Below are 12842 nucleotides of genomic sequence, written 5' to 3' on the forward strand. Positions count from 1 at the left end.
GTCCACAGGGAGATTTCTTTCTTGCTGTTCAGAAGCTTTCACAGATGCTCGGGTATTAGCATTGGTTTGAGCAGTGAGTCTACCTTGTGCAGTTGAATTTGGGGACTTCAGAATGAAGAATGAAGGTAGATGCCAGTGACCCAGGGTCTATGGAGGAGTGAGAGCCACTTAAGAGGACAAGACTTGAGGGGCCCCTAATTGAGGACAACTTCTGCGTTCCACTGGTCCCAGGCCAGAATGACCATCCAATCTTAAAAGAAAGAGCGAGGAAGCAAAGAAAAGGAGAGAGAAATAAGGAAAAGAAGGAAGAAAGGAAAGAAGGAAGGGAGGGAGGGAGGGAGGAAGGGAGGAAAAAGAAAAGGAAGAGAGAGATGCTATTTTTTTCCTTAAGTACCGTTTGAATATTTGTTTAAGTGTGGAAAGGAGGCTTGAACCTTTTTCTGGTTTAAAATTTTTAATATTTAATTTTTAAACATAAGTGAAGTATGGTTGTTTAAAATGATCTGGTAATTAAACAGTGCTGCAGGCTGCCAGAGGAGGAGGCCAGCTATGCATGGCTGAGGGCAAAACCCTAAAGGGATGGAGAAAGAAATTGAAAGAAGCCTGCTCACCTGGTAGAAACTAACCCATGAGTAGAAAGGATTATCTCAAGTTTTCATGCAGGACAGTTTAAGTAAGAGAGGCAGCTGGGAGCAAGTTGGGAACTTACTCCCCATTAGTTGAAGCAGATAGCAGAAAGTACCCTGCCTAAGGCAAGGTCTGGGTGAAAGCAACCTGCATGGCCTTTTGACTCCAAGACTGGCCCTGGTCTCTGCCCCTGCAGAGTTTTCAGTGCTGTAGTTCCAGGCAAGTTAGAAGCCTGTACTCTGCTTCAGCCTGGGGAAAAACTAGAGTCAACAAACCCAGTTGAACTTGGCAAACATTTGTTGATCGTATGCTGACTTTTAGACATTTTGCTAGAAACCATGGAGATTACCAAGACAAATCAGATAGGACCTTCCTTCAAAGTAGTTACCACTCTGGTTGGATAAAGGGAGAAGTATATATATGAATGTAAAGCAACTCCCTTTTTTTGGATAATTTGGAAGTAAAATCTCATATGTGGGTATATATGAAAGGCTAGGACTTCCCTGGTGGCACAGTGGTTAAGAATCCACCTGCCAATGCAGGGGACATGGGTTCGAGCCCTGGTCCAGGAAGATCCCACATGCCGCGGAGCAACTAAGCCCGTGCGCCACAACTACTGAAGTCTGCACGCCTAGAGCCTGTGCTCCTCAGCAACAGAAGCCACCACAATGAGAAGCCCGCGCAGCGCAACAAAAAGCAACCCCCGCTCGACACACCTAGGGAAAGCCCGTGCATAGCAACAAAGGCCCAACACAGCCAAAAATAAATAAATTTATTGAAAAAAAAAAAAAGGCTAAAGCAAGAGGCCTTATTATATTTAGGCTTTCTTTTTCTTTAGACCTATTTCTAAATTGTGGACCATTCTTTTAAATACTTGTAGTCCCCTTCTTTTGAATAGAATACATTCTCAAAAATGTCTTCTCAAGTAGAATGTCAGCTTCTTGAGGGCAGGAACATTTATCTGTGTTCAGTATGCCTAGAATAGCCCTCAGTAAGCATTTGTTGGCTATCGTTAGATGAATATGTGAGTAAACGACACACAGACATGTTCCTAGGGGACTTCTGTCTCCCAGCGAGCTAATGATAAAATCCTCAATTATCTTTCACCTTTAAGACACAGTCTTCCAAGATATATTTTTAGTGTTCCTTGTGGTCTTTATTTTTCTGCTCTTGTTTCATGTCTGAACATAAAGTGTTTGAGCTTCTAATTGAGACTAAGGCATCCCTGCTTTCAGCATTCCCTGTTGTTTACATCTTTGTGTCCATAAGATCACTGCACTTTTAATCACCAGCACGCCTGCTTTTCCATTGCCCCCTAATTACAAAATGCAATAAAACATTGAAATCTTATAAATGAGCATGACCATACCAACAAAGAAATGAGTGCCAAAATGTAATATTTGTCAGATGATTTTCAAAAGCTCAACATCTTTCTCTGAAAAGGAGTTTTAGGAGTCCAGTGAAAAAAAGTCTAGGTTCAGAAGTCAAATGTTTTAAAGCTCAGGATGACCTAGAGTAGCTTTTGCTCTTTGCCTGATAGCTGCTCACTCGAATTTCAGGCAGACCTAGTAATGAGAGAAAAATAAATGATCCTGTAGGTGAGCTAGATAAGCCCAAACCTATAAATTTGCAGCAAAATGTTACTTACTCTCATAGACTTGTGATTTAATCTCCTTTTAAGAGGTTTCTCTGAGCAAATCTGAGACACCTCAGAATATCCTCAATCTGTGTTTGTGAACCTGACAGCAGAGGAGTTCTTCCTCTCCCAGGGTCTGGAGGGGGGTGTGTGCCTGTCTGTCGAGATGCTGTTTTAACCCTTCTGGTGCTGGACTCCAGGTCTCCTCCTTCTGCTCTTTTCTCCTGAGGCAGAGCCCATGCTGGTGCACTAACCTGCAGCGTCTCTGTGCTTCTCTTCTTACCTCCTCTTTCCCCTTCTCTTTCCCTTTTGCTGTGGTGTGTCCAGAAAAGGAAGTCGAGTTCCAGCGTGCACCTAATGGTGAGCCTTGCCTGCCCACCCATCCGCCCGCTCCATGCTGCCTGCGCCCGCCTGCCAGCCACGCAAACCCATTCTGCCATGTGCGTGTGCTTCACTCATCCTCACTGCATGTCTGTGCTGTGCGGGCAGGTGTGGCCTGTCCTGCCAGGCGGGAGCCATTGCCCAAGGTGGCCCAGCGGCCTAAGAAACGGGCACTGGAATGTGTGGTATGGCATTCCCTGCTGCAGCACTTGGACTGCCCCCAGCAGCCCAGGGCAGGATGTGAAGCTGGTAGGGATTCGGGGCCAGGTGGCAAGCACAGGGGGAGACCCTCACTCACGGTCGCTCAGGAGGAGAGGCCCTGCTCACCGGGCACAAGCAGCCGTTTCCTACAGACTGGCAGCCAGCGGACCTCTGTGTGGTGTGCGGAGGAGCCGGCTGTAGGCTCTCGGCTCTGAGCCTCACTCTCCTGGCCTTTTCCCCTGTGCAAGTGCCCATTAGCACACTGTGTCCGGTGTTTCGTCCTTCCCACCCTGCCCGCAGGAGCAACAGCTGAAAGGCTGCAGAGAGCGCATATTCTTTCTCATGGGACACAGGACACCCAGGGGAACACAGCAGCCTGAATCCTTATGAAACCATCTATTAAAGCCAGAGGTGGGGCCACCTGGGTGACATCCCAGCCCTCTGCAAATATGGCAGTTTTTGCAGACACCTTGCAGTCCTTGCCCCCTGCCAGGGTCTTTGTCTCAGCTGGGCTTTGCAAATAGAATAGCTTTGTCCAATCAGCCCCAAACAGGTCCATATCAGCAGCTGAGCTAGGAGGGGTCTGCTCTTTTCTGGGGGGGATATGGAAGAGAGCAGAGTTCATGTGAAATTAGATCCACATCCTTTCTACTCCTGGGGCCCCCCTTCTCCAGCCTGCAGAGTTCAGCGGAGTCTGATAGCACTTAGGTACCTGGCTTGAGGTTCCATGCCTAGCCCTGGGTTTGGGGACATCTCAACCATTGATAGCAAGTTACGGCTTCAGGTCTGGTCCAAGGGGCCGTAAAAGAGGCCTCCAGGCAAGAAGAAGTAGGACAGTCTGGATGGCTTTCTGTATGTGTTCTAGGAGAGAAGAAGCACATCCTAGCTGCCAGTGTGCCCTCATTTGCGCCCTGCACAGAGATGGTAGCTGTACATTTGTCTCTCTGCTTGTTGAAGAATTTGCAGGCATCAGGCTGCTCATCAGTGGCCACCGACTCCACAGGCACTCCCAGTGAGACTGAGTGTATTGGTTAGGGGATTGTAAGAGGCAGAGAGCATCAATAGGACTCCCTGCCCTGGAGATCGTCCTCCTTCCTTCCTCGTTATCCTCCCCCCACCCTCCCTTGCTGTGCCACTCAGTGTAATATTTTGAAAGGCAAGGAGATATCCCAGTGGTCTGCTGTTGGGAATGTTGGCATGCTGGGCAACCTACTCTTTCCTGGGGACTGGGTTCTGGATTCACCTGCTACTCCTTGGAGCTCTGCCCTCATTCCCAGCTGACCAGGTCGAAGATTGATCAGGCAGAAAGGCCAACAGCACAGCCCTGTCTCTACTCCCTAGGGTCAGTGGATGCATTTTGTATCCAAATTCCGCCCCTTTCCTCTCTGGACACCATCTCCTAGGCCAGGTTTTCTTCCTCTCCTTGTTCCTCTTCTTTTCAGATCAGGCTTCAGTCTGGTGTTGTAAGGGGAAGGAAATGCAGGTGGCAGGATGAAAGGGCAGCAGGGGACTGCCCACAGTTAGGGGACCCAGAGTTTCTGAATTTTGCTCTGCTTTCTTATAAACCACACTCCTTTCCCCCTATAAAGTGAGAAGATCCTGAATTTCTTTGGGTGTGAAGTATAATTGTGCAGTGACATAGCACCTGGCATCAGCAAAGATTTCTGGAGAGATGCTTTAAAACAAGTCTTCGGGCTCATCCCACCTTGAGGATGCCTCCTGGCCTAGGTCTCTGGGTCCCTCCAAATAATCTCCTCTGATCATCTCTCCAACCGTTGCTCCCATCCCATAGTGTTATGGAGGCCACCTCAGGCCTAGCTCCTCCGGGCCAGGCCGGCGGTGCAAGGGAGGTCTGGGAGTCAGGCGGCTTTGGTGACTCTAGAGGAACTAAACCATCTGTTTTCTTGTCTCAGCCACAGAGCAACAACAAAAACAGTCTCGTAAGCCCAGCCCAAGAGCCTGCGCCCTTGCAGACGGCCATGGTACCTCCTGACTACCGCTTCTCCGCCCCTGCCCCTGGCTGCCTACCCTCCTTCCCGCTTCCTCCCAGGCCTCCTTGGCCCTATTCCTTTCTCATCCCTGTAGAGCAGGCTGCTTTGCGCACTGCCCCATAGGCCCCTTCCCCCTCACTGTCGTGCTTGGCCGTGCTCCTTCCTGCATGGCAGAACTGCTGCTCCTGCTTCTTTGCTCTTGGCGGGGGAGAGTGATCAGGGCTCTCAGCTAAGCCTCCCAGCCCCAGGCTGGGCCCTCAGTGGGTCTGCTGCAGGGGCCGGGAAGGTGAGTTGCTTATAAAAGGAGAGGGTAGGAGCTTTCTTGGGATCTGTACATCAGTTCTTGGAGACCTCCTTGTAAAATCTGCCTCAGCCTCTCCTTTGCAAAGCAATGAATAGGAAGGGGGGCTGGGGTCCCCCACCTCTGGATGGTGCTGGGGTGTCTCGGTTCCTGGAGAGCCCCCATGCTGTCCGAGTTCTTTCTGGGCTCAGCCAGGGGCACTGTGTGCTCTCAGAGCTCCCTCTGCTGGTGACTAACTAGAGTTAGCAGGGGGTGTCTGGGAGAGAGGGAGGGGGAATTGTGCTGCCCCTCCTCCTACTTCCTGTGGCCTCTGGAGCTGCCTGCTGTGGGGCTGTAGGGACAGGAACTCTGGGAGAGGCAGAGGGTGGGTGAAGCAGGCGGCTCTCTGGGCTCAGCTTGCTGAGGGCCATCCTGGGTCTTTCTGGGAGACCTTAGTCCACTCTCCCAGCATCCCTGCCTCCTGCACTCCCCTTGATGAACACTGTTGTCAGGGCCCAGCCTGTGCCCTCAAGCCTACAGCTCCTCCAGTGTACTTGTCCCATGGGAGAAAGGACACTCAGATTCAGCAGGGTTCGGGAGCAGGGGCCCTTGTCCTCGGCTTCCCCGGTTCCTGCTTCCATTAAGTGCCAGGCCTCTCCTCCTTACCAGCCAGTGCTGTCCCCTAAATCTGGGGCTTCCAGCTGCCTGGGACCCAGTTGAGCCAGGATATTTTGTCTTGTGAGCATGGCTGGCGAGCAGACCTCAGTGGTCATCATAGGGTCAATGTATGAGGGTGCTGGGGTAGGGGTGGGGTCCCTTAGGGAAGAGCTGTAGGTCTGTCTCCAGGTCAGGAGGGTAATTTTCATCTTCCCTCACAGGAGCCACAAACCACTGTGGTCCACAACGCTACAGATGGGATCAAGGTAAGTGGCTCCTGAAGCAGTCTCCTGCTTTCCAGGTCAGCAGGAAACAGGTGGGCTGGGTCACAGGGTTTAAGCGTCCTGCAGATGGCAGCCTACAGGCTGCACCTCAAGGCCAAGGTATTTGCAGAGTCTAGGCTGGGGGTAGCACATGCCTGTTTATCACTCTGTTGCCAGGGAGGGCATCATACCTTAGTGATGCTGAGCTCAGGCTCTAGAGCCAGAGAGGCCTGAGTTTGCATCCTGGCCCTGGACGCCTGGACCAGTCACTCTCCCAGGCTGCACCTCAGTTTCCTTATCTATAAAATGGGGATAATAAAACTAGAATCTTCTTCCATGTGAAGTTTAAATGAGAGTAAACATTAGCTAGAAAAACAGAGGCAGTCAGACCCTAGAGCAGTCATTCCCCATTGCCTCAGTCCTTTATGACCTCAATAACCTTGTCTCCGTATTTTCACTACCATTAGTAAATACTTATTGAGCCCAAAACCATCCACGGCTCTGGTTTACAGAGGTGACGAGACGAAATCCCTCTCCACGGGTGTAGGGGAGGCAGATAATAAACCAAAAACCAAATAAATAAGGTAAAACCCAGTAGTGATAAGTGCTATGAAGAAATGATGCAAAGTAAATAGATAACGAACAGGGCCTTTAATTAAGTGGTCGGGGAAGGGCCTTCCTCAGGAGGTGATATTTGAGCTAAAAACTAAAAGACTGGAAGGAGACAACCAGGCAGACTCTGAGGCAGAGTGCCCTGGACAGAGGGAATGCAAGGGCAGGGGCTTGGCACATATACGGGACAGAAGAAATCAGAGCTAAGGGTGTGGTGAGCAAGGGGGAGAGTAGCAGGAGGGTGGTGAAGCTGGAGGAGCAGACAGGACCTGCTCTGTAGGACTTGATAGGAGTTTGCATTTTTTTTCCAGCAGCAATAAGAAGCTGTTGGAGGCTCTTAGCAGGGGAGTAATGGCATCTGATTTACACTCTGGCTGTGTTATGGGCAAGAACTTTAGGGAGGAAGCAAGTGTGGAAGCAGGGAGACCAGGCAGCTATTGTGTAGTTCAGGTGCCAGATGTTGGCATCTTGGGCTGAGGTTGTAGCTGTGCATTTGAGGAGAAGAGGTAAGACACGTAATTTATTTTGGAGGTAGAACTGACAGATTTGGTTTTAGATTAGATAATTGAGATACGAGGGAAAGAGAGAAAGAAAAGAATCAGCATAAAAATCAAACCTAGAAGATGACTCTAGGTTTTAGCCTGAACAACTGGATAAGTGGTACATTTACTGACTTGGGGAAGACTCAGGATGGTGTTTGGGAATCCAGAATTTCATAGGAGTCAGATGGCAAGGGTGGAAATAGAACCTTCTGATTCCTCCTTGCAGCTCCCGTAGGAGCATATGCTCTTGCTTTTGTTCTGCTTGGCTCCTCTGGTTTCCAAGGCCCTCATTTATAGGAACTTGTTCTTTTTGGCCTGCAGGGCTCCACAGAGAGCTGCAACACCACCACAGAAGATGAGGACCTCAAAGGTAGGTGCTAGCCCTTGGTGGGGAAGGGGCCCCGGCAGTGTCCCAGGTACCTAGGCTCCAGTGGGGCACCTGCCTTGTCTGTCCCCAGAACTGAGATTGGTGGCTCCTTATATGCCAGGAGAAAGTTTGGCATAAAAGCTACTTTCCATGGGCCAAGATATGAGGCCCTGTCTCTTGTTGCTGGGCTGGGCAAGTGGCTTCTCTTCTTTGACCCCAAGTCTGGGATAGCTAAACGAGGGCTGTTCTGAGGCCCAGGGCTCAGAGAACTGTTCCTGTTGCTGCTGCGATGTGATATCCCAGAACAGGGACATCTTGAGTTCCTGCAGAAGCAGCCTATAGATGTCATGAGCCATTAGTAGGGTGACCAGTCATCCCAATTTCCCCAGGACTGAAGTGATTTCCAGGATGTGGAACTTTTGGTTTTAAAACTAGGACAGTCCTGGACACGTCGGGGTGGGTTGGTCACTCTTATCACAAAGCTTTGGTATGAGTGACGGAGTCAGAACCACATTTGGCCCTGTCCCAGTGGTCCTGTGCAGACCACCAGCTTAAGTTTGGGCCTGGCCAGAGTGCCAGGGGGTGTGGGAAGGCATGGCAGGCCAGGCTGCTGGGAATCTCTGTCCTGCTCTTTGGTTTGGCCTCCTGGAATTGCTCCCTTTGCCTTCAGTAAGTGACCTTAGGCCAGGTCCTCAGAAAAGTTGGAGGAACGTTACAGGACAGAGCTGAGAGAGCATGCCCAGCGGCGATAAGGGAGCAACAAATCTCTGGTAATACCAAAAAAAAGGAAAAGGAAAAGAAAAAAGAAAGCATAAACATATAAGGCAGTAAATAACAGTGCTTCCAGGGCTGCTGGGATTGAGGTCAGATCAGTTCACTTCTGGCGATGCTGGCAGGGTAAGCGCCTCCTTCACTGCTAGGCTCTTGACCTTGTAGCCTTGCCCCCTAGGACATCTTCCCCAGGACTTGTACAGGCTGTTCGCAGGCTCCTCTGGAAGCCACAAACCCAGGTCTGTGCCCCTTCCTGGGGCTCTCAGCTGGGAGGCCTCTGTGGCAGAGGCGGCGGCGTGGGACGTGGTCCAGCGTCCACAGCAGCCCGAGGCGTCGCCTTGCCCCGGCTCTCAGTGCCACGGGCTCGGGTCCTGTCCGGCTTGCTCGCTCACCTGCCTTGTTCTGTTTGTTTTGGCTGCTCTGCCTTGCCCTGCCCTGCCCTGCCCTGGCTGGCTAGCTGCCCCGCTCCGCACTGGGAATGGCAGCTCGGTGCCTGAAGGACGGAGCTCCCGGGACAGAACAGCCCCCTCTGCAGGCATGCAGCCCCAGCCTTCTCTCTGCTCCTCAGCCAGTAAGTGTGAGGGAGGCACATTCTGGCTTCCGTCTCCCTGGCTTGTCCTGAAGCCCCTCGGGGATTCCCCCCCCCCAGCCCCTCCCCAGAGCTGTCAGCCCAGCCCAGCTGTCCGTTTGGTCAGCCTCAGGAGCTCAGCCTCTGCTGGGTGTGGGAGCTGATTGGAGGTGCTGTTAAGACCAGGCAGGGGCCCTGAGACCGGGGCCCAAAGACATGAAGAGCGGGTGGAAGATCGTTGCAGGAGGGAAGGAGTAGAAAGCCACTGGGATGTGCAGTGGGCCTTGCCTCGGCACCGAGCGGGAAGAAAGGTGGAGTCAGAAGTCAGGTCCAGGGTAGTGAGCATGGGGTCAGGGGGTGAAATTTGCCATAGTCAAGAAACCATGTCGGGATGTGGTGCTTCTTGAGGCTAAGCGTAATATCATATTAAGAGCTTGGGGTGAGACAGGCCTGAGTTTAAATCCAGCTACACTACCTTCAAAGATGTGTGAAGTAACTTAACCTCCCAGAGCTACAGTTTACTTATCTGTAAAGTGGGGATAAAATGGCACCTACCTCATAGCATTACGAAAAATAAATGGGATAGTAGAATGTCTGGGTATGATGCTTTGCTGGGTTAATGGTAGCTTGTATTTATATTTTTAGTTGTGTTTTTGTAGAGGATGCCTTTGTCTGCTTCTTTCCCTCCTACCGTCTGTCCTTTCAGAGTTTCTAAACACGATCCTCTTCACCCATAGGGTCCCAGTCAGGTCCTGCAGATGGGTGTGGTGGGGTTGTAGAGGGTGTGTGTGTGTGTGTGTGTGTGTGTGTGTGTGTGTGTGTACGTGTGCCTACCTGCTTGCCTCTAGAAAGTGGATAGAGCTCTGTGGTTCCCCTCACCTCCTGTTTATTCACCTAGAGCTGCCCCCATGGTGGTGCTGGTGGCTGTAGAGCCCCCCTCCTGGCTGTACCATTGGCTGCTCTGCCTTCTCCCAGTGGTGCCCCTTAGCTGTGCTGTCCTAATGCTCACATTTGTCTTGCAGCCTCTCGCTCCTGTGAGGAAAGGCTTGTGGCCTGGGCCAGCCTGGGGCTCCAGTCAGGGTTAGCCCGAGCTCAGTACGAGGCCTCCCTTACCCTGGCGGTACCCTCTGCTAATAGTGGCGCTCCCTGTAAGTGAGCTGCCTAGGAGAGCAGGATGTTACCAGCAGTCCCTTGGCTTGGGATTGGGGTTGGGGGCGCTCTGAGGGCACCAACTCTGCCTGCCTGTCAGTCTGAAGCTTGTCTTGGTTTTCCTGAGGGACACGTCCTGGTTTGAGAGCTGGTATGAGATTTAGAGCCTTTCCAAGGCTTGTCCAGGGTAAACGGAACTGTCTCACTGGTGAGAGGCTCCATTTAAAAAAGAGTGTGTGTAGTTCCAAGATCCTTTATCCCAGAAAAGCCCTGTGGAGGAGATGAGCAGGGTGAAGAGAATTAAGCATCCATCTCAGGGCTCTGTTCATCCTTTGGAGACCTCATCCCTGGCTAGATTCTGCTCTCAGGCTGGCTGTCGCCCAGGGCTAAGTTCTGGACCACTAAGTGAGGGCTGGGGGTGGGGAGGTGGTAACTGAGACCTGACTGAGCCCCTTCAGGTGAGAGAAGCAAGTGGGTGGTGGAAACAGCCCTATCGGGAGATGGTTCTTTGAGAAGCTAAACCTGCTAGGGATCAGATACACAGACTGAGGGCAGAATATTCACAATGTGTCAGGCTCCTCAGCTGTTAAAGACAAGAGTGTTTTCTGCATCCTGGTTGTTGATGGAGAGGGAGGCAAAGGCCAGAGGATCATAAGGCGGGCTTTGGGGGGGGGGGGGCGTTAGCTCTATGGACAACAGAGGGGAAATGGAGAGAAAGGTGGGCTCATCTTCCTGCAAAGGGCCTTAAAGACAGAGAAGACAGGGATGTCTTTGTCAGAGAGATCACAGGGGATTCTCTGAAGGATTGGGGAGGGCTTTCCGTCACTTGGGAGATTCCCAGTCTCACACGGGTAAATTGCTATATTTTTCCCCCCACAGTGCGAAAACAGGAGATCATTAAGATCACAGAACAACTAATTGAGGCCATCAACAATGGGGACTTTGAGGCCTACACGTGAGTAGAGACTTATTTCCTTGAGACCCAAGTCATCTCTCGAGGCCTTCCCTCCTCCCAAAAAGCAGCTGGGACCAGGGGTAAAGAGAAGGCTGGGCCTTGCACACAGTGTCTGAGTTAAACACCAGGCCCCTAGCCTGGGAGCCCTTCCAGGTAGACATCAGTGATTGAGCCCGCCTGTGGTGTCTGGGCCGTGGGCTGAAAGGGCAGAGCTAAGTGGCTTGGCAGGCAGGGCTCTAAGATCTCAGCCGTCTTGTCAGGCCCAGCCCACAGATAACTTGCTGTGGGACAGACACCACTGATGGGGAAGAGAGACAAGTAATTCTCATACAAGACTGATGGGCTGCTTTTTTTTCCCCCCCTGCAGGAAGATTTGTGATCCAGGCCTCACTTCCTTTGAGCCTGAGGCCCTCGGTAACCTCGTGGAAGGGATGGATTTCCATAAGTTTTACTTTGAGAATCGTGAGTGGGTTCGTGCTGCTGAGATACTCCTGCCTGCCCCTCACCCCCTTGCCTCTGTCCCCGCTCACCTTCTCCTCTTCCCAGTTGCCCGCTTTTCCCTTACTGGACCTGCCTGCCGCACCCTGGTCTATGTGCTTGCCCCCTTGGGCCCTGAGGATGGTCTTCAACTGGCACCTTCAAAGGGCCGCCTCCACAGCCCCGCCTGCCCCTCCATTCTGCAGCTGCCTCGTGGCAGTGCCAATGCCAGTTGCCATAATCAAGGCCACTGTATTTCTTTAAGCCTTGCCTTGTTCCAAGACGATTGGAAAGCATGCGAGGTTAGGTTGAAATGATCTCAGCTCTGTGTCTGCAGGTTTCAGAATAGAGGAAATTAAAACCAGGATAAGAATGTGCAAGCAAGTAACAGGGCGCTGTTGGTGATTGTGAGATCGGAAGTTGTGGCTAGGGTCCTCCTAGCCGCGAGGGAGACAGGAGTCCTGGCTGGGAGCCAGGGGGGCAGGGTATATGCTCTGGACAGTTCCTGGAAGTCCCAGAGGATAAGAAGCTGATTCATCTCCTCCTCCCATCTTTCTTTCCACTAAGACCGTCCCCCTTCTTATTTTTTTCTCATCTTTCCCACTTTATCCTGGGAAAGGATCCTGCCCTGAATTTTATTTTCTCACTATTTTCTCTACTAACTGCCATCCTCTCCATGTCTGAGCTGCAGTTATAAACCCTAGGTTATCTAGGTAATTCTGTCAGCCAGAAGCAATTCCAGAATTTATAGAAGCTCTCCAAAAGGTCTCATGTAGCCCCTAATATTTGAATTGAAGTAAAATATGAATCTCAATAAAAGCAACACAATCCATAGTGTTTGCTGATAATGGCAACCCATCTTCTTTTGGTTTTCCCCCAGAGGACCTGAGAACCCTGGGAATATCCTGAGCTTGGTGCTTTGGTGACTTTTTTTTTTTTTTTTTAACTTTGGATCTTTTTAAAATCAGAAATCAATTTTGAATATTTTAAGTTCTTGATTTTGCTCTATAGCCCTAATTAGGGACAAGCCAACCCTTATGAAATCTAAACCTACCTATTAGGGTAGAAAGATCATCATAGGCTTTCATTAAGATAGTCCTGAGTTCAAATGTTGTGTGATTTGGACAAATTACTTAACCTCCTTGAGCCTATTTCCTTCTCTTATAAAGAAGAAAATAATATTGACCAAGGAATATGACTCATGCGTGTAAAACCCCCCAGCACAATGTCTGATTAAAACAGTAGCTGCTATTATCATTGTTCCACACCTTTCTCTTCCTTTTGAATAATCAAGACTAATCTGATGGGGCTTCCCAGCCTCTGGAAGGTGTATGGGGACTTGGAGACTCACAGAATGGTTACTGG

The 12842-nt window shown here is 50.8% G+C and overlaps 1 protein-coding gene across 8 annotated transcripts in view; it reads left to right on the top strand.

Annotated features, from left to right (window-relative positions):
• Positions 1-12842, top strand: part of CAMK2G (calcium/calmodulin dependent protein kinase II gamma) — a 53184-nt gene that overhangs the window by 37385 nt on the left and 2957 nt on the right. The window contains exons 12-17 of one of the 8 annotated variants that reach the window (XM_024740731.1): positions 4759-4827; positions 5995-6039; positions 7512-7560; positions 8786-8899; positions 10925-11000; positions 11368-11470. In XM_024740731.1, the coding sequence (XP_024596499.1) occupies positions 4759-4827; positions 5995-6039; positions 7512-7560; positions 8786-8899; positions 10925-11000; positions 11368-11470 (456 nt within the window). Of the gene's footprint in view, positions 1-4758; positions 4828-5994; positions 6040-7511; positions 7561-8785; positions 8900-10924; positions 11001-11367; positions 12732-12842 lie in introns of those variants that run through there. The other 7 variants (XM_024740698.1, XM_024740683.1, XM_024740693.1 and 4 more) reach the window with 7 other exon arrangements.

Source organism: Neophocaena asiaeorientalis, unplaced genomic scaffold (assembly GCF_003031525.2).
Source record: "Neophocaena asiaeorientalis asiaeorientalis breed wild unplaced genomic scaffold, Neophocaena_asiaeorientalis_V1.1 scaffold484, whole genome shotgun sequence".
Classification (NCBI taxonomy): domain Eukaryota; kingdom Metazoa; phylum Chordata; class Mammalia; order Artiodactyla; family Phocoenidae; genus Neophocaena; species Neophocaena asiaeorientalis.